This window comes from Phocoena sinus, chromosome 7 (genome assembly GCF_008692025.1).
Source record: "Phocoena sinus isolate mPhoSin1 chromosome 7, mPhoSin1.pri, whole genome shotgun sequence".
Lineage (NCBI taxonomy): Eukaryota > Metazoa > Chordata > Mammalia > Artiodactyla > Phocoenidae > Phocoena > Phocoena sinus.
Genome location: NC_045769.1, coordinates 109203777 through 109223046, shown reverse-complemented (window position 1 = coordinate 109223046; position 19270 = coordinate 109203777). Strand labels below are relative to the sequence as shown.

Genomic DNA, 19270 nt, shown 5'->3' with positions numbered 1-19270 from the left:
CCTCTGCGCTCTGCGCCTTATCCCCTGAGCTGTGCGCTGGCGGCACCAGCCCTTCTCAGGACTGCGGGTGTTGGGTCTCCCCACACAGGCCGCAGCTCAGGTGGGAAGGCCCCCCGCCCCGGGAACCTCTGCCCATGCTTCCAGGTCTCGGGTCCTTCTAAATGGAGGACCTCAGGTGCTTTGGGCTGGAGAGTGTGTTCCGTCAGTTCTGGGCCCCATCAAGGGGGTGGGGAGGGAAGCTGGCTGGCCTGGGCTTGCGGGGCTGTGGCCCTCCCAGCCCTGCCTGAGGGGAGGACCCTGGGCTGAGCCAGGGCAGGCATAGCCCTCCCTGTCCCCGGGGAAGCCCCTTGTGTGAGATGGGGCCACAGGGGAGCAAGCCCTCCTCCTAGGAAGGCAGCGTGTCTGCTGGGCACTGGTACCAGGCTGCTTGTCCTCCAGGGTGGCTCTGGGAAAGACCCTTTTCTTCCATGATCGTCTGGCCCAGCTTACCGAGGGACTGGCTTCTCACAGTGTGGACGGGGCCACTGCGGCCCGTCTCCTGGGGCCATTCCTGTTACATGCACATCCCAGGGCTGCACTCAGCCCTGCTGAATGGGAAACTTGGGGGGGCTGGGGAGGGACGTGCAGTGTGAACACGGGTGCTCAGGTGTTGGGGACCCCCCCCGCCCCCTCCGTTACGACGGGGCTCCTGGGCTCTTTGTGCTGGCTCGGCCCTGAGCTGGCTGGGGGTGGGTGTCACCACAGGACTGCCTCTCAGTCTGCGGCAGCAAGGGGAGGCCTGTACCCGTCCAGGGGCTCTCCGAGCCGGGGGACTGAGTGTGGTCTTGTCCAGCCCGTGCCTTGGCCTGGGCTGCTGCTGGGGGGGCGCAGGCCCGGGGAGGCCTCCTCGGCCTGCAGGATGGGACAGACGCGAGACAGTTGGGGGCTCGGCCTTGGTCTGGTGGGTGGCTGCCTGGCGGCTGGCCCCGCCCCAGGTGTGTCCTCGTGTGGGCGGAGCCTGTGCCGGGGGTGTGGTGTGGGGCGTGCCCTCGTGTTGGTGGGTGTGTCTGGGAGCGGAGCCTGCTGTGCCGCCCTGGCCAAGTGCTCACAGCCTGGCACTAACTGCCTTCCTTCTCTGCCGCTGTTGCCAAGTTTGAGGCCCCGGGGCCTTTCTCGGAGCAGGCCAGTCTGCTGGACCTGGACTTTGACCCCCTCCCACCTGTGGCAAGCCCTGTGAAGGCACCCACGCCCTCTGGTCAGGTTGGTGTGAGCCCACCACTGCCCATGGGCCCACCGGCCTCTGGGCCCCGGGGCCTGGGTTCATGTCTGCCCTCCGGCCATGTGGGCCCATCTAGGCCCGGGCCTTTGGGGGTCCTGGGGTCACCAGGCTCTCCGCCCACTCACTGCCCTTCCCCTGGAGCCCTGGTCCCCAGCTCTTGTCACCTCCCCTGGTCCTGACCATGGGAAAGGGAAGAGGGCAGACACAGGTCAGCAAGAGGACCTTCGGGACGAGGTCAGCTGAACACTCACCTGGCAGCTTACACGGTCCATCTCAGCACCCTCCTGCCCCTCTCATGGTGGCAGCCCCGGGTTTGGGCACTCCCTGGCCTGGGGGTCTCAGTAGCCTGGAAGGTGTCCAGGACTCGGTGCTCTGGGGACCGCAGAGCCCGGCTCTGTTCTGCCTGCCCTGTGCCTGCTGGGCTCGAGGGCCCTGGGACGGGTGCGGGGTGGGGGTCCCTGGGGACTGCTTGCCTGCCGCTGCCTCTAACCTCCGTGCTAACTCTGTCCTTCTCCCCTCTGCTGTGCTCAGTCAATTCCGTGGGACCTCTGGGAGGTAAGCTGTGTTTGCTCTGTGCCCACCCCGCCTCGTCTTGCACCTGGCTGGTTCACAGGTGCACACGCACACGCACGCCTGGCCGTGCCCACGCGCACAGGGAACTGTCGCGCCTCCAGCTGTTCTGCTTCCCCCCCGCCCCCACCCCCCCATGGAGACACTGGGCCTTCAGCCAGGCCCTGTGGGAAAAGGCTCCTCAGCTTAGCCTCTGAAGAGTGCCCCATGGTGCAGCCCAGTTGTCAGGGCCTGTGAGTGGCGTAGACAGTGACCAACTGGTCCCCGAGGGTGGATGGGGTGTCCCCGTGCTGGGCCAAGGCCTGCTGGGTAGGGGGGCCTTGAGGTGGAGGGTCCTTGCCCCCGAGGAGCTTTCTGTCAGCAGGGGCCCCGCAGGGCAGTGGCACCAGGGAGCTGCTGGGACAGAGGAGGGGGGAGAGATGATTCGAGAAACAGGACAGACAGAGTGAGGCCAGGCGCCTGCCCGACAGACATCCACGTCCTCAGGGAGGACACGGGATACCCCACAGCTGGTGACGCGGCTCCCGCAGGACCAGGAGGGGCTGGCGAGAAAGTGCCTGCAGCCCAGGCTCCGGGGCTCGCAAGCTCCAGGGTATTTCACTGGAGGAGGCCAGAGAGAGCCTGGCGCCAGAGAGAGCCACGTGCTGAGCTGCGTGTGGCATGTTCGCACCTTCCTGTCCCCTGGGCAGTGGTGGGAGGAGGTGTCCCTCTGGGGAGTCTCTGTCTGTGCCCCGTGGGGCTCCGGCCAGGCTGCAGGTGCCCATCTGCTCCCGTGGGCCCACGCTGGGCTGCTCACGACCTTCTTCTCTTGTCTCCCGCCCCCCCCCCCCCCGCCCCCCGCCCCTCCCACCCTGTTCTCCCTGGTGGCCCATCACTAGCCCACAGAGAGTCCAGCTGGCAGCCTGCCTTCCAGGGAGCCCAGCGCTGCCGAGGGCACCTTTGCCGTGGCCTGGCCCAGCCAGACGGCCGAGCCGGGGCCTGCCCAAGTAAGTGCGCCCGCCAGCCCCTCACCCGCCCCCGGCCTCTGGGGGTGTAGCATGGAGGAAGAGCCCGGAGGAGGGGGCACAGGACGGACAAGGCCACCGTGGGACTGAGGGTGAGGCTAGGGCCCTGAGCCAGGAGGCCCCGGGGCAGCGCTGTGGCTCAGTCAGGTCAGCCCCTCACCCACTCGCCGACCCCCGCCCCAGCTTCCCAGCTCAGGCCTCCCACTGTGGGAGGGAGGCATGTCTCAAGCACCTCCAGGTCCATGGTGGGCACTCCCCAGAATTCTCCTTTAACCTGCAGCCTGACCTAGACATTTCCTCCTCCTGCAGATGAGGAGGTGGGGGCTAGGAGGGCCGAGTGATTGCTCCCAGAGCTCAGAAGTGGCTGAGTTTCAGTGCAGGCCCAGCGCAGCCTGACTGCAGCCAGGCAGCGTCCGGGGTGCTCTGCCTGGGCCCTCGCCACGGGAGCCACCTGTGAGGGGCCAGCAGGACCAGGCGGGTGGCAGGAAGCCGAGGCTCGGCCAGGGCTTGGGCTTAGAGGGCAGGGCCTGTGAGGGAGGCTCAGGGGTGGCACCCAGGGGCCTGCGCCGGGCTTCTCAGCAGCATGTCACTCGGGGTCCGTGTGTCTGCCAGCACCTTCTCCAGCCGCTTCCGTGCCCGGAGCCTTTCTTTGACGGGCTCCCTGTACCAGGCAGAGGCACTGGCTCTCCGTGGCCCCTCTCCTTGTCCCGGTCTCCGCGCCCCATCCTGTGTCTGACCCCATGCCGGCATTTATGTTGCAGCCAGCAGAGGCCTCGGAGGTGACGTGTGGGACCCACCCTGCGGCTGGAGCCCAGGAGCCCGGGGAGACAGCAGCAAGTGAAGCAGCCTCCGTAAGATGACAGGGACCAAGGCCCTGTCTTTTCTCCCCGTCGCCCGCGGCTCCCTAGCCCCGTGTCTTGCTCTGTGCTGGTCCAGGTCATGGTTCCTGGTGGTGAGGAACCTGGAGGCAGGCTGGTCTGGCATTGGGCACAGACACCCCCTTCTCTGCCCGCGCGGCCCCGCCCTCTGGGACCCACTCCCCGCCGTCGCTAACCTGCGCCCCCTCCCGCCAGAGCTCTCTCCCCGCGGTGGTTGTGGAGACCTTCTCGGCAGCTGTGAACGGCACTGTGGAGGGCGGCAGCGGGGCAGGGCGCCTGGACCTGCCCCCGGGGTTCATGTTCAAGGTGAGCCTGGCCTGCTGACCCGCAGCCTTCGGCTGCCTCCATGGGGTGGGGAGGACGCTGGGCCCGAGGCTATGTGGGGGGCCCAAAGCCGTCCCTCCCGGACTACCCGTCCTCTGCTCCCCAATCCGCGAGGTGGCTTCCGAGCCCCGCTCCTGCTACTTTCACCTTCTCCCGGCGCCCACGGGGCTGCAGGTGCGACAGAGGCTGCCGAGGAAAGGGGTGTCAGCTCTCCCCACCCTCTGCAGGTGCAGGCCCAGCACGACTACACGGCCACTGACACGGACGAGCTGCAGCTCAAAGCTGGGGACGTGGTGCTGGTGATCCCCTTCCAGAACCCAGAGGAGCAGGTGAGGCCCAGTCTGCAGGGAGGCGGCGCGGCCAGCAGGGGGCAGCAGAGCCACGCCAGCCGACCCGCGGCCTCTCCCCACGGCCTCTCCCTTCCCTGCGGCCGGCACAGTTCCCCTTTTCTGCTCTCACCCTGTCTGCCCCCCTAGTTTCTCACTTCCTGCTTCTTGCTTCCTCCTTTCCTCAGCCTCTGTCTGCCTTCCTCTCGATTCTCTGCATCCTAGTTCCTTGGGCCCCTTCTCCCTTACAGGCCCCCCCAACCCGCGCCCCCCTCATCCAGGACCGCATCCCAGGCTGCCCCTCCATGGACCACACCCCCCACCCGCGGCTCTGCAGCCTCCTGTTGGGCCCAGGTGCCACCCTCCAGGCTGGCCCCGCCCTGTCCACAAGGGCACGCCCTTCCCTGCCCAGGTGACAGACCCCCGGGTCCACAGCCCTGTCCCCAGCTGGTCCTCACCCTGTGCCTCGCAGACCCTTCTCCTGCTGTGGCCTCTCCTTGTTGTGAAGGTGCTCAGAGTGGGCTTTGCTGAGCCCTGGGGGGCCTCAGAGTGGGGCAGAACTGCCCCCTCTCCTCCCCCCCCAGGTCTGGACGGGCTGTTTTATTCAGGTCGCTCTGGCCCCTCAGCAGGAGCCCCTGTTTGTGGGGTGCTGGTGGTCCAGTGGGGCTGCCCACATGGGTATCCAGGTGGCAGCCACAGTGCAGAGGGGACCTAGTGGGACTCTAGTCCGTTCAGTCACCAACATGTCCCTGTGGTGTAATTGTCAGAGTGGCCGGGGGTGGGAGGAGGGCTGGATTTGGGTGAGGCCAACCTGGCTGGGGTGTCCTGGGCTGGGGCTTGAGGACAGTAGGTACTTACTGAGGCCACCGTGGGCTGGGAGGTTTGAGTAACAAGGATTTCCTGGGCCTGGCGCTGAATCAGCCCATTTTCCTAAAGCCCCAGGTCCCCGCCGATCTCCCCGGTGGGCCAGCCCTGGGCTAGGTGGGGTTTTTAGGAGCAGACCCCTGGCCTCCCAGCCCACATTGGGAGCCATCTGGGATGGGTGGAAGTGGCTCAGGTAGGACACACACAGGGTCTAGGACAAGGCAGGTAATCCTGCAGGTGGGTCCCAGGCATAGCCCCGCTGCAGGGGCAGCAATGGCAGGGGGTGTGTGGTCACTGCAGGCCCAGGGGTCAGGGCTTGTCACGGCTTGGGTAGATGATCCCTCTGAGGGGTCACTATTAAAGCAAAGGTCAGGTTCGACTCGGAGGGCTTGGTGGGATGGCCTCAGGTCACTCTAGAAGCTTTCAAGTGGTCAGTGCTCAGCAGAACTTTCTGGCATTGTTTGTGGAAGGCCGGAAGAACAGTTGATGTCCTCCTCGGTGATGTGGCCTCTGTGGGCACCAGCTGCTGGGAAGTTCTTTGGTGGGGGATTGAAGGAGTCGTTTAGAGGCGTTTGGACCAGTGCAGCAGTCAGGCTGCCTTCCCGCCTGAGGACTCACCAAACAATAAAGAGTTAAATGCACCTACTGCAGGGAGGGATGGCTCCTGGGCTGGGGGGCCCGGTTTGGGTCTCAAGAGAAGAGCAGGGAATGCTGCCTGGAGGAGGCGTCCTTTAAGGCGGGTGTGACGGTCTAGAGGAAATGAGCGGCCAGAAGGAGGGTTCACCCTGTCGGGGTGGACGTCGTCCTCCCCCAGCCCCATGCAACGCTCTGGCTTCCCCTCAGGATGAAGGCTGGCTCATGGGTGTGAAGGAGAGCGACTGGAATCTGCACAAGGAACTGGAGAAGTGCCGGGGCGTCTTCCCCGAGAACTTCACCGCGAGGGTGCAGTGAGAGCAGAGCGGCTGGTGGTGCTGCGGATGCGTGAACAGCAGCACCTTTTCCCGAAAAATGTGTGTTTCTTTTTTTTTTTTTTTTCCGTTTTTGTTTTTAAACTTTTGAAAAGCAAAGGGAAATTGAGGGGAGAGACCTAAGCCAGGAGGTGTCTTCCCAAAGATGAGGTGGTTTTCCAAAGAGCCTGGTTTCGGCGAGTCCGGCGGAATCGCCAGTGTTCCTGAAGCTGCTGTATCCCCTAGTTGAGTTCCCGGCCGCCTCCCCGGCCCGCGCCCGCTGGGTGGCGCCACTGCCGCCGCCTGGGTGCCCGGCCGCGGGGCGGGTCCTGGGGGCCGCCGCGCACCGCGCTTGCCTGAAGCTTGGGCCGGCCGCCCGGGCCGGGGCCCTCCTTTCCTGGCAGCTGCCGCGGGTGGCGTCCAGCGTCCCCTGAGACCTCGGGCCCAGACACCAGCCTGGCCTGGCCCTGCCCCGCAGACGTCTGTGTGCTGTTTGAAAATAAATCTTAGTGTTCAAAACAAAATGAAACAAAAATGACAAAAGTACTCAAAGTGTGTGTGTGTGTCCCTCCATTTCTGTCTGCTATGCAGTGCAGCCGCGATTATCTGTGCTTTTGTCCTGAGACAGCCCACCCAGCAGGCCCTCTGCCCTGACCAGCACCCCTGCCCGTGCGTGACCTCTGCGTCCTTTGGGGCTCATCTGGGCCCGGACCCGGCAGGGGCTTCGGCCCTGTTCCGTGATGTTTTCACTGGCTGTTGGTGGGGATGCAGGAGATGGGGGCCAGGTGACGGGAAGGGCAGACAAGGGGCTCGAAGAGCCAGCTCTGTGCCCAGGAGGTCTGCTGGGTGCCGCCCTCAGTGACTCTATTTAGTGCGTGTGAGAACACGGGGGCGGTACCAGGGCAGCATTGCACAGGTGAGGAGTCAGGCTCGAGGGATATGGGGGGTTTGCTGGTGAGTGGTGGGACAGGGGCGGGAGTAGGGGCAGGGGCTGAACCGGAGGAGTTGGCCCCCGGGCGCGGGAAGGCCTGACGGACTGGCTCCGCCCCGCTCCCCACCTGCCTCTCCTTCTGGCATCAAGGCCCCCACTCACGCAGCCCGGGTCTCCAGCTCCGTCAGTGGACACGGGCTGCTCTGAGTGGCATGTAGCACATGCAGCAGTGGCCTGGGTCCTTCCCGGGGGCCGCTGGAGTTGTGCTCTTGGGCCCAGGGACCAGCCTGGACTTGCAGGTGGCAAGGATTTATCTCTGCATAAACCTCTTCTGCAGAAAAAGCAGGTGAAAGGGATGAATGTTGGAGTCTTAGCTTTATTTTTGGATATACCTCCTGAGCTTTGTTTCAGGTGGCGGGATTGTCACTGCCGTGGTTCTGCCTTGTCCTGTGGCTGACAGTGTCTGCTCTGTCAACCAAAATTTCTACGAGCAAGGAAATTATGAGAGTGGGGCACAGGAAGTTGATTTCTATTGCCCCGCTTCGCAAGCTTTAGCATTTCCTCCTTCCCTCCCTCCCTCCCTTCCAGGTTGACAGGTTAATTCTCTTGCCCAAAGCCACTCAGATCACTGTTGTTGGAGCCAAGCTTGAAGCCCAGACCAGACAAGCTCCACTGAGCTTCCAAACCTGGGGTGTGTGTGCCCTGGGGTATGTGGAGGCCTGCAGCCACGGTGCCAACACGAGAGGCTTCACTTTTATTTCATGATGAGAAATTTAAAGACATTATTCAGGAGAAAGTATGTGCGTTAGGTTTCTCACAAGGTGAGATTCAGAGAGGTATCAGCTGATGGCTGACCCTCACGGGGGTCCCCTCCCTTGCAGCTGGGGCACTTTGGCAGGAAGAGCCCTGCTTTGTGTCGGGTGCGGTCTGCAGGGAGCTCCTTGTGGGAGTGGGGAGGGAGCCGGCCCTGCAGGGACAGCTCCAGCCCAAGCGAATAAGTAGCTAGCTCGAGGCCTGGGCTGCGCCGAGTGTCTGGGAGCTGGGACATCTCCAGGTGTGCGTCAGTCCAAGAGAGCTCAGAGCCAGTCAGCTCACAACTTGTCGGCCTCCCCTCCCCATCCTCGAGGCCACAGACGCCGCTGGCTCGTCTCATGGACTCCCCTGGCCTCCCCTCCTTCCGGCCGGCTCCCCAGGCCTTTCACAGTGACTCAGACGCTGTCCAGCCTGCCGGCTGGCCTCCTCTTTTTCCTCCTCGGTTGGATTTGGGAACCAGGCTGCCATTGCTTCTCTTGGTTCCACTGGCCTGCAGACCCTCGGCTCTGCCTCTGGGAGTTCAAGTGTTCACACCTCTAGCCTCACCACCCCAAACACCAGGCTCTGTGCAGGGACTCTGTGACCGAACGTTGGGTTTGTTGGCTCAGCAAACCTCAGCTGGTAGAGTCTTCAGCGCCTGAGGTGGGTGGGCAGTTGGGCTGCAGCTCAGGCCCTCCGAGATGCTCCCGGCTCCCCTGTGCCCTGAGCGTCAGCTTCATCTTTGGGCTGCGTCCTCAACGGTTTCAGGTTTGATGTCTGCACACCCCACCCAGAGCGGCGGGGGACTTCCTTCCCAGAAGCCCCCCAGCAAAGCTCCTTTGTCTCATTGGCCAGAACTGGGTCAGGTCCCCAGTGCTGAATCAGCCGTGTGGCCAGGGGTGGGACCTCAGGATTGGCCCCAAACTTACAAGGCCTTGAGATGGAGGCGGGGTTGGCCTGGGGGGCTGGGGAGAGAGGACACCTGAACAAAAATTTGGATATAGCTTCCAAGGAGAAGAGGGCTGGATTCTAGGAACTGGAACCAGTGACTGTGCACACCATGGTGGCTTCCAGAAAGGGCCGAGAGACCAGGGAACGTGCCTGATGGAGACCATAAGTGTATGTGTGTGACCTTTGGGAGACCCTGGCTTTATTCACCACATCCAATCTATCTCAAGGTCAGTGTGTGACCGGTGAACACAACCCACGCAGGGCTGTTCCTCCATGTTCCAGGAGTAATGTTCACTGACTGTCCCCCCCCCCGCTCCCACTGGAGATAGGACCTGTCCCACTACTGGAGACCCGTGTAGACTGTGACCTTCCCCAGCCGCTTGGAGACGTGTGGCTGGGGATGGGCCTGTGTCTGCATAGATCCAGTCTCCTGACCATTCATTCACTGTTCATCCGTTCCCCGATTCGTTCCTTGCATCTCCCACAGGAGATTACAGAGATCATTTAGTGCAGCTCCTACCCCGCTGTGCTCAGTCTGGGGAGAAGCAGACAGGAACAGTCAAGACCACAACAGGTGCTCTCGTGGTGGTGAGTCCAAGGTTCTGGAGACAGAAAAGCGCCACCACCTGGCTTCACACGGGAGGGGGTGTCTGCGCTGAGCCTTTAGAGTTAACCGGGGTCCCCAGGAGCTGACGTCTGGGGGGCCTATCTCAGGCAGAGAGAAGCGGGCAGAAGAGTAGGTGAGTCTGGGGGCGAGGTCAGTGGAGTTGGAGGGGCCTGTGAGGGCTCAGGCTCTTGCAGGGGGCCTGGAGCTCAGGAGAGAGGTCTGGGCTGAGGGGCAGCGAGGTGGAGATGGCCCGGGGGAGAAACGAGGGCACCTGGGAGGGGGAGGGCCCTGGGGGTGCGGCCTGAGCACAGCCTCAAGAGGAGGGAGGAAGAGGAGGTTTTGCGGGCACAGAATGCTACCGAGTTGCGAAATGCCTTCCTTTAAGAAGAGTTCCCTGGTCAAGAAAGCCACTGTGGGGCTTTCCTGGTGGCGCAGTGGTTGAGAGTCCGCCTGCCGATGCAGGGGACACGGGTTCGTGCCCCGGTTCGGGAAGATCCCACGTGCCGTGGAGCGGCTGGGCCCGTGAGCCATGGCCGCTGAGCCTGTGCGTCGGAGCCTGTGCTCCACAGCGGGAGAGGCCACAACAGTGAGAGGCCCGCGTACCGCAAAAAAAAAAAAAAAAAGAAAAAAAAAAGAAAAAAGAAAGCCACTGTGGCCAGTGAGGCCAGAGAGGACGTGAAGGGCAGTCAAGACAGCCTTGCCTGGGCTGCTCTTGGGTCCCCGGGGCTCCGGGGAGAGGCTGCCGTGGGCCTGCCAGAGAACACGGGCAGGCCACTGCCAACAACGTTCCAGGCCCGGCTCTGGTTGTGCGGACAAGCAAATCACTGAGGAAGACCCTTCTCGGTATAATAAAGAAGGATAATTAACAATGAGGCAGGAAGCCAGCCCCTGATTACAGATGAGGATCCTGACTGCTGATGGGGGAGGGGGGAAGAGACCTTCCTGGCCTCCCAGCCCGCCAAGGTCAATGCACAGTGGACAGAGATGGATGCCACGTCTTGGAATCCCAGGGTGGGCAGAGGCTCATCTCACTTCCCCACAGTGCCCTGCCTTGTGTGAACTGCCGGGGTGACCAGGAAGGAGGCCCAGCTCTTCCCCCAAAGAGGCGATAAGCTCGTGGTGGGCCAAGGTTTGCACATAGAGACCATCCCAGCGTGGAGGCAGTGGGATTCCTCCTTTGGAAGCCTGATATGACGCCCCATTCTTACTTTGGGAGGTCTATGGGGCAGAGTCACAGAATGGGCTGGGAAGTTTGTAGAAGGTCATCCTTCATTATGAGCTGGCAACCCTGAATTCATGGCTTCAGGCCAGTGACCTCACCCAAGCTTCAGGTGGAGGTGTCTAACTGCCCGTCTTCCCCGATGGCCATGGCACCTCTCAGATGGGCTTGTCAAACCCGGGGCGTCCCCCTGATGCCACTTCGTGCTCACCTGGTACTCACCTGCCCCTGCCCCCTAACTGAACTCTGATTTTGTCCAGGGTACCAATCAATTCCACTGAAATCACCCAGACTTCCATGTAGCTATGGGTGACCCTTTGACACAATCCTGGCCAACGAGAAGAGGGAGGGCATCCTCTCCCTGCAGAGTCAAAGCCTTCTTAAGACAAGGGCCCTGGGAATTCCCTGGCGGTCCAGTGGTTAGGACTTGGTGCTCTCACTGGACTCCAACCCTGGTTGGGAATTAAGATACTGTAAGCCGTGCGACTCGGTCAACCGGAAAAAAAAAAAAAAAAAAAAAAAAAAGAGCAGGGCCCTCGCCTCCTTCCTTGCCTGGAATGAAACAAGCCCGTCACGTTGGTGGGGTTTCTGTTACCAGAAGGGTCCTGGTTGTTCTGTGCTCTGGTGTCTGTCACCAAGTCCTCTGACCGGCCTCTTAAAGAGCTCTAAATCCTTTTATCTCCCTCTCCTCCCAGGTCAGGCCTGTCACCTCTTCCTGCAGGAATGTGACAGTGTCCTGGCCTGTCTGTGGTGTCTCCCTTTAGTCAATGCCTGGAGTGGACCAGGGCTGCCAGGGCAATTTTTCAGAGACTCATTTCTTTCTTTCCTTCCCTCCCTCCCTCCCTCCCTCCCTCCCTCCCTCCCTCTCTTCCTTCCTTTTTTTTTTTTTTATCAGTTTATTGATTATAGTGGCAAGTCTCATTATTTCAAGGACCCATTTTATTTATTTTTATTTTTTATTTTAAAATTATTTTTTGGCTGCATTGGGTCTTTGTTGCCGCGCGTGGGCTTTCTCTAGTTGCGGCGAGCGGGGGCTACTCTGCTGCGGTGCGCGGGCTTCCCGTTGCGGTGGCTTCTCTTACCGCGGAGCACGGGCTCTCCGGCGCTCGGGCTTCAGTAGTTGTGGTACGTGGGCTCAGTAGTTGTGGCTCGCGGGCTCTAGAGCGCAGGCTCAGTAGCTGTGGCGCACAGGCTTAGTTGTTCTGCAGCACGTGGGATCTTCCCGGACCAGGGCTTGAACCCATGCCCCCTGCAGTGGAAGCGCAGAGTCCTGACCACCGGACCTCCAGGGAAGCCCCAGAAACTCATTTCTGATTAAATTGCTCTCTGGTTGAAATCCCCCATCCTGACCGTCTCTCTACCCCATCTTCTTCCACTCCCTGCCTTGAATCTACTGTCCCTGGAACACAACTGAGCTGCCTGACCTCTCCCGCTGTGACTTCTCTGCCCTGCTATGGCCCAGCGCCCTGCAGAGATGCGCTCTCCCCTCCGCTGTCCCTGCTCCCTGTAGGACCCGCGTGCTCAGACCTAGGTGTTGGCTGCCTCCTCTGGCTCTCCCCCACGCCCTGTCCATCTGTCTGTCAGGGGTGCTTGGTGCTAGCGCTGCGTGTAGGGGATGGAGCTGCCCGCTCCTCCGCCCTGGCTCCCGCTCGGGGTCCAGGCGGGGGGTTCAGGGTGCTGCAGTCCTCCACACTCTGCACAGTCCCTGCCAAGCGACTACCACTTCTGCTTGTTGCAGAAGCCAGAGGGTGTTGTTTAGTAAAACCGGAATAAATGAGTCATACTCCTATCACCACAGCCTGGTCACCTGTTTCATTTTTGCCTGTTTTCCTGTTTTTCCCTCTGCCTGTCAGGGAGGACGGGGGTGTGTGGGGGTGTGGGGGTGTGCGTTGGGTGTGTGGGGTGTGGAGGTGTGGGGTGAGGGGTGTGTGGGGGTGTGGGTGAGGGGGGTGTGGGGGGTGTGGGGGTGTGGGGTGAGGGGTGTGTGGGGGTGTGTGTGGGGTGTGGGGGTGTGGGGTGAGGGGTGTGTGGGGGTGTGGGGGTGTGGGTGGTGGGGTGGTGGGTGTGTGGGTGTGTGGGTGAGGGGGGTGTGGGGGGTGTGGGGGTGTGGGGGTGTGGGGGGTGGGGTGGTGGGGGTGGTGGTGGGGTCATGGAAAGAGAAGGAGAGGAGGAGTCTAGAGGGAAAGGGGCCTGAGAATGGGGAGAAGCCAGGCCCAAAGACCCAGCGACCAGAACATCCCCGGCAGTGAACCCTTAAGTCTGTAGGACACTGAAGACTAATATTCAATTTGTTTCTAATTCTGTGCTGGGCTGAAAAATCCCACCTTCGATCCTGAACCTTTTATGTGTCAAATCTGCTTTGAGGAAATCAAGGAGCAGGAAGTCCCGAGAGCAGAGTGTGGAGAAGAGCACCATCTCCCCCCAGCCCTCCGCCCCGCAGAGGCCCTAGGAGACGGTGGGGGCAGGGTCTGAAATGTTCAAAAGCTGTAGGACAGGACAGAGGGCCATTCCACTGGGGAGCAAAGGAAAGGGTGGTTCCCAAAGGGGCAGGGGCCCTGGGCAATGAGAGGGCAGATGTTTGGGCTGCATTCAGGCCCCCCGGAAGCTGGTGATGGGCTGGTTTGCAGCCTGCCTCTGGGCTCCAAGCATGTGGCCTTGATGGTGGGACGTTGCCTTGGGCCTCAGATTGTTTTCTACGAAATAGTGGTGACAACGCTTAAGTCGCAGGGTTGTTGCATGAACTAAGAAGTATTAAAGAATATTTTTTAAAAGGTAAAATCATATATACATACATATGATACAAATAAAAAAGCAACACATTTTATGTAATTAATTAATGAGGAACCAGCGAGATGCTACAAGGTAGTTTCAATGGGCACTAGATTCACAGAGATTCACGGTCTCTCCTGGACAAAATTCACGTGCCCTGTGACCAGGAATCACATGTATTCTGTCAGTCCTGCGTGAACTAACTCAGTCTCCCGAGAACGGGAACACCAGGTTGGTTGCAGGCACGCACCTCTTACAATCAGACAACCGTCTCACTGGGTGACACCCAGAATGCCATGAAGGGACACTCAGTAATTTTTTTTTTCTGCGCAATAGTTTCTCACAATTTTTAGGGCCATAAGCTTCACCTTCAATTCCTCTTGGTCACAAAACTATGGTCTCATTAGGTCTGGCCTGATTATTTACTTAGAGGCAGTAAGAATGTTCATTAACTTACGGACCTCCTTAAATTTTCTGTGAGCCATCGAGTAACTGCCAAGGCCCTGGAATTAGCCTTTGTGGGAAGCTTTCATAATGAGTCTCAGCCTGGATTTTTTTTTTTATTGAAGTATAGTCGATTTCCAATGTTGTGTTAATTTCTGTTGTACAGCAAAGTGATTGTTATACATACAAATACTTGCTTTTTTATATTATTTTCCATTAGAGTGTATCACAGGATATTAAATATAGTTCCCTGTGCTATACAGTAGGACCTTGTTGTTTATCCATTCTACATTCTATATCTAATAGATTGCATCTGCTAATCCCAAACTCCCAATCCATCCCTCCCCCACCCCCTTCCCCCTTGGCAACCACAAGTCTGTTCTCTATGTCTGTGAGATTGTTTGTTTCATTTGTGTCATATTTTAGTTTCCACCTATAAATGATATCACGTGGTATTTGTCTTTCTCTGTCTGACTTACTTCGCTTAGTATGATAATCTCTAGGTCCATCCATGTTCCTACAAATTGCATTATTGCATTTTTTAATGGCTGAGTAATACTCCGTTGTATATATAGACCACATCTTCTTTATCCATTCATCTGTCGATGGACACTTAGGTTGCTTCCATGTCTTGGCTATTGTGAATAGTGCTGCTATGAACATAAGGGTGCATGTATCTTTTTGAATTACAGTTTTGTCTGGCTATATTGCTGGGTCATATTGGAATATGATTCAGGCTGGGTTTTTCAAAGCCTCTATTATTCGCTGGGAAACAGACCCCAAGGAACTGTTGCCACTGGATGATCGGATATATTTCCTCTTTTCTCAAAGCTTCTCCGACTGGGGAATCCTCCCGATCTGCAGGAAGCGACCTTCTTCACCACCTGTGAGGCTGGGATGGGCTTTGTGGCATTGATTGTGTCTATAAAGTGGCTCATCACACCTGACGAAATGAGAATCGTCCCCAAGTATGACATCCCAAATACACAGTCCAATTATATTCCAGGAAAAAGGGGGACAGTTTCTCATTGAACATATGACAATAACTACATTTCCATGCAAAGTTCAGGGAACTAAGCAAGAGTCACTGAATCCTGGAGTTGAGGGGGTCAGAGATAATTGGATGAAAATGTTTCTTTCCATGCCCAGCTATGAACTGTCCAGCAGCTGAAAACAATGCCCGTTTTCCATCTGAGGTGGTTCTACTCAGTACATAGGTCATCAGACCTGTACAAGATGTTTAGTGTACCATATATGGGTAAAAACTGGAAACAACCTAAATGTCTACCAACAAAGAATGATTAAAGTGTCGTCACACGATGGAATATACAGACAGGAAAAAGAATAAGCAAGAACGATATAGACCAATACGGAGTCATCTCAAAAACAATGTCCACCACCCTCTCCCCAAAAAAGTAAACTGCAAGAGGAGAGTTACGATTCCAATTTTAGGAAGATTGAAAGCTTGCAAAAAACTATGCCATATATCGCTAATGGATATCCATATATAACAAAGTGTATAAAAATGCATGGGAGTAACATATATCAAATTTAGATGAATAAGTACCGCTGAGGAAGGAGGAAGGTGGGGAGGGGTTATCCAGGGACTTAAGTCGTCTCTGGAAAAAAAAAAAATGTCTCTTTTCAATTTACAAAAGCAAAGTGAATTAAACTGTAGTTTAAGGAGGAAGAGAAAGGCCTTTGTCATAGAATCTGTAAATGAAGAAGGCGAAAGCAACGTCAGGAATTTTCCAAAAAAAAAAAAAAAATTACCCACAATAAAATGGCCTCATTCAATCCTAAGTAATTCATTCTCGTTCCTTGCACCCTGGGTCAACAGTCTGCTTTCAAGAACGGTCTCCTCTGAACATAGAGTCCTAGAAATCCTGATCTGCGGGTTGGTGTGGTCTGATGGCTGTGCAGGGGAGGTCAGCTCACCAGTCTGTCCCCAGGAGGTGGTTCCATGAGGCGTCAGTGGTCTTTTCACGGGGCTCTCAGGCTGCACTTCACTGCCGAAGACAAAGCATCCGGTCTGTAGCTGAGAGCAGAACTTCCAGACCAACAGCAAACTAAAGACTAATTTTGTCGATGACAAAAGCTGTGGTTCATTTATGACAGCAACTAGCAATGCAAAAATGGAGAAGAGTAAAAATCTCTATTGGGAAACAACTATTTCATAAGAGTTTTGATCAGTGTTTCCCTGAAGGTAAAATGAATTATGAAAAGCAAGGTCACTGACAAACCTTCAGGGCCTTCCCATAAGGCGTGCAATGTCGGGAATATTTATATCGATGACATTTACCGATACCAACTTAACCTGCGGAAGGCTGAGGGGCTCCTCTGATGTTTCAGCTCCTCCAGTGCAGCTCTGATGAAGGAATGTGGAACCCATTAAACACACAATTCCTTCTGGCATCTCACTCTCTTGTTTCATAAGATGAAAGAACAAATCTTTGTGAGTTTCTAGGGCCCCTCTGAGAAGTTTCAAAGAATGTTTTAAAGATATCTGAAAGTTTTATTTTACTGTTTCTGTATTTAGGATCTGATCTTGGGATGGAGAAATCAAAAGAGTTGTCAGAGAGGATCTGGGCATGTGATTAAGAGAATATCAGGCACTGAGAAACAATTCTCGCTCTCCTACTTGGGAATAATACAAAATTGTGAAGCCAACATAGAAGGTGGGATGATTCTGAAGAGCTGCATCTCTTTCCCAAGTGAGGCTTTGTGTGTGTTTTGTTTGTTCATAATCAAGGACATCATAAGGTCGACATAAAGCACAGTAATTTTTATGGTAAGACCCAGACTATCTGTCATCTGGGCGGGTTACATGCAAGGTAAAGAGTCACCTTTCATATTGTAGACAAAGGCGCTAGTCAGTAAACAAAGGCAGCAAGCTCGTCCATAGTGAGTGAGCTTGGCCAATGTTTTTAAATTTTAATTTTCATTTTATATTGGAGTATAGTTGATTTACAATGTTGTGTTAGTTTCAGGTGTACAGCAAAGTGATTCAGTTATACATATACATATATCCATTCTTTTTCAGATTCTTTTCCCATATAGGTTACTACAGAGTATTGAGCAGAGTTCCCTGTGCTACACAGTAGGTCCTTGCTGATTATCTATTTTATATATAGCAGTGTGTACATGTTAATCCCTGACTCCTAATTTATCCCTCCCTACCACCTTTCCCCTTTGGTAACCATAAGCTTGTTTCCTATGTCTGTGAGTCTGTTTCTCTTTTGTAAATAAGTTCATTTGTATCATTTTTAAAAATTCCACATATGTGATATCATATGATATTTGTCTTTGTCTGACTTACTTCATTTAGTATGATCATCTCTAGGTCTATCCATGTTGCTGCAAATGGCACGATTTAATTCTTTTTTATGATTGAGTAATATCCCATTGTATATACGTATCACATCTTTATCCATTCCTCTGTCAATGGACATTTAGGTTGCTTCCACATCCTGGCTATTGTAAATAGTGCTGCTGTGAACACTGGGGTGCACGTATCTTTTCGAATTATGGTTTTCTCTGGCTATATGTCCAGGGGTGGGATTGTTGGATCATATGGTAGTTCTATTTTAAATATGTTTCATGATTTCTTTTCAGAATCAGGTATTCTAAACCAAGACAAATAAAATTTACTTTTTCAGTTTTGTCCCTCACTGTACTCTTTCACATTGTGGAAGAAAACTGCCCTTCGCTGCCTCACAAAATAAAAGCACGTCCACAGTTGTTATTTCTTTGTTACAATTGCTTTGTGTAGAACATCAACCACCCATATTAGTGATAACTTTTATCCAAAGTAACTAGCTTGTATTTTACAGAAAAAACTGGGGAGGTGGGTGGAAAACTGAGAACTTTCCTGCACAAGCCTGTGAGCTGACCAGCAGGGCACGTGAGTTCACGGGCACACATCTCCCTTACTCCTTCTTCTTCTTTTTTTTTTTTTTAGTTTTTTTACTGGGGTATAGTTGATTTACAATGTTGTGTTAGTTTCAGGTGTACAGCAAAGTGACTCTGTTATACAGATACATATACCCACTCTTTTTTAGATTCTTTTCTCACATAGGTTATTACAGAGTATTGAGTAGAGTCCCCTGTGCTATACAGTAGGTCCTTATGAGTTATCTATTTTATATACAGTAGTGTGTATATGTCAGTCCCAATCTTCCAATTTATCCCTCCCCTCCCTTACCCCCGCAGTAACCATAGTTTATTTTCTACATCTCTAACTGTTTTGGTTTTGTAGATAAGTTCATTTGTGTCATATTTTAGATTCCACTTATAAGCGATATCATATGATATTTGTCTCTCTCTGTCTGACTTACTTCACTAATTATGAGAATCTCTAGGTCCACTGATGTTACTGCAAATGGCATTATTTTGCTCTTTTTTATAGCTGCGTTACTCCTTCTTCAAGTGGAAAATGTGAATACATTTGTTAACATGACTCCCACACAGAGTGTTTCTGTAGCGTGTAAAAATAAGAAGCAAAAGTACATAGAGTTATAATTATGCTTAGTAATGTTTTTCAGTATTCTATCTTAGAAATTACGTAGGTAGCCAATGATTATCCATTAATTGTCTCCATTCAGTATCAGTTTAAAGTTTCCAAGATGTGAAGATCTTGGAACTTGACCTCATCTGATTCACTACAAAACATGTAAGTTTGTCTGAATAATGATTCAATTTCGAGTAACACCAATTTACAGTTTTCATAATTGGAATATTACATGAGTAATGTTAGCCTTTTGGTCGGTAAGCTATTTAAGAAGTTCAATGAATTATTCTTTCCATGAGAAATCAAACCAAATAAAATGTACACTTGCATTATACCAAACACTGACAAATCAAGGAAAAGACCTACCTGTTTTTTAAAGCCAAAATGATTAAGCTAACCTGATTTACCTTATTTATGTGAACTTGGATTTATAAAATGTTTCTAGGATAGCCATTTATTTATGAAGGATATTTTATTCAAATACATTGAAAGTATCACCACTTAGGAATATTAGATTTATATATTGCTTAATTTTTTTCTATAAACAAATCAGAACAGAGTTTCTTTAAGATATGATAATCTAATATAATCTATTAACGTATTTTATGCTCACACACCAAGAGGTCAAGGTCTTTTTCCACAATAGATCCACAGACACATGAATACATAGATACATAGAGAGATTTGTCTTCAGTTTTACAAGTTCAGTCACAGGCCAAAAGTAAAGACAAAATCTGACGAATCCCAGATCTCAAAGAGCTGATCTTTCCAGTAGGCACTAAATTCTTAATTGACTTGAGCTCAAAATAGACAAACAAGCAAACAAAAAAGGACTAAAAATGTATTAAAGATACATGCACCCCAATGTTCATAGCA

The 19270-nt window shown here is 54.5% G+C and overlaps 1 protein-coding gene across 16 annotated transcripts in view; it reads left to right on the top strand.

Annotated features, from left to right (window-relative positions):
• The window catches only part of BIN1 (bridging integrator 1), a 55291-nt gene extending 48574 nt beyond the window's left edge, over positions 1 to 6717 (top strand). For 6 of the 16 annotated variants that reach the window (XM_032636978.1, XM_032636973.1, XM_032636982.1 and 3 more), the window contains 4 exons: positions 3594 to 3683; positions 3906 to 4016; positions 4262 to 4363; positions 6068 to 6717. In XM_032636978.1, coding sequence (XP_032492869.1) covers positions 3594 to 3683; positions 3906 to 4016; positions 4262 to 4363; positions 6068 to 6175 — 411 coding nt within the window. In that variant the 3' untranslated portion in view covers positions 6176 to 6717. Of the gene's footprint in view, positions 1 to 1131; positions 1240 to 1789; positions 1814 to 2706; positions 2815 to 3593; positions 3684 to 3905; positions 4017 to 4261; positions 4364 to 6067 lie in introns of all 16 variants that reach the window. The other 10 variants (XM_032636976.1, XM_032636970.1, XM_032636983.1 and 7 more) reach the window with 3 other exon arrangements.
• The last annotated feature ends 12553 nt before the right edge of the window (positions 6718 to 19270 follow it).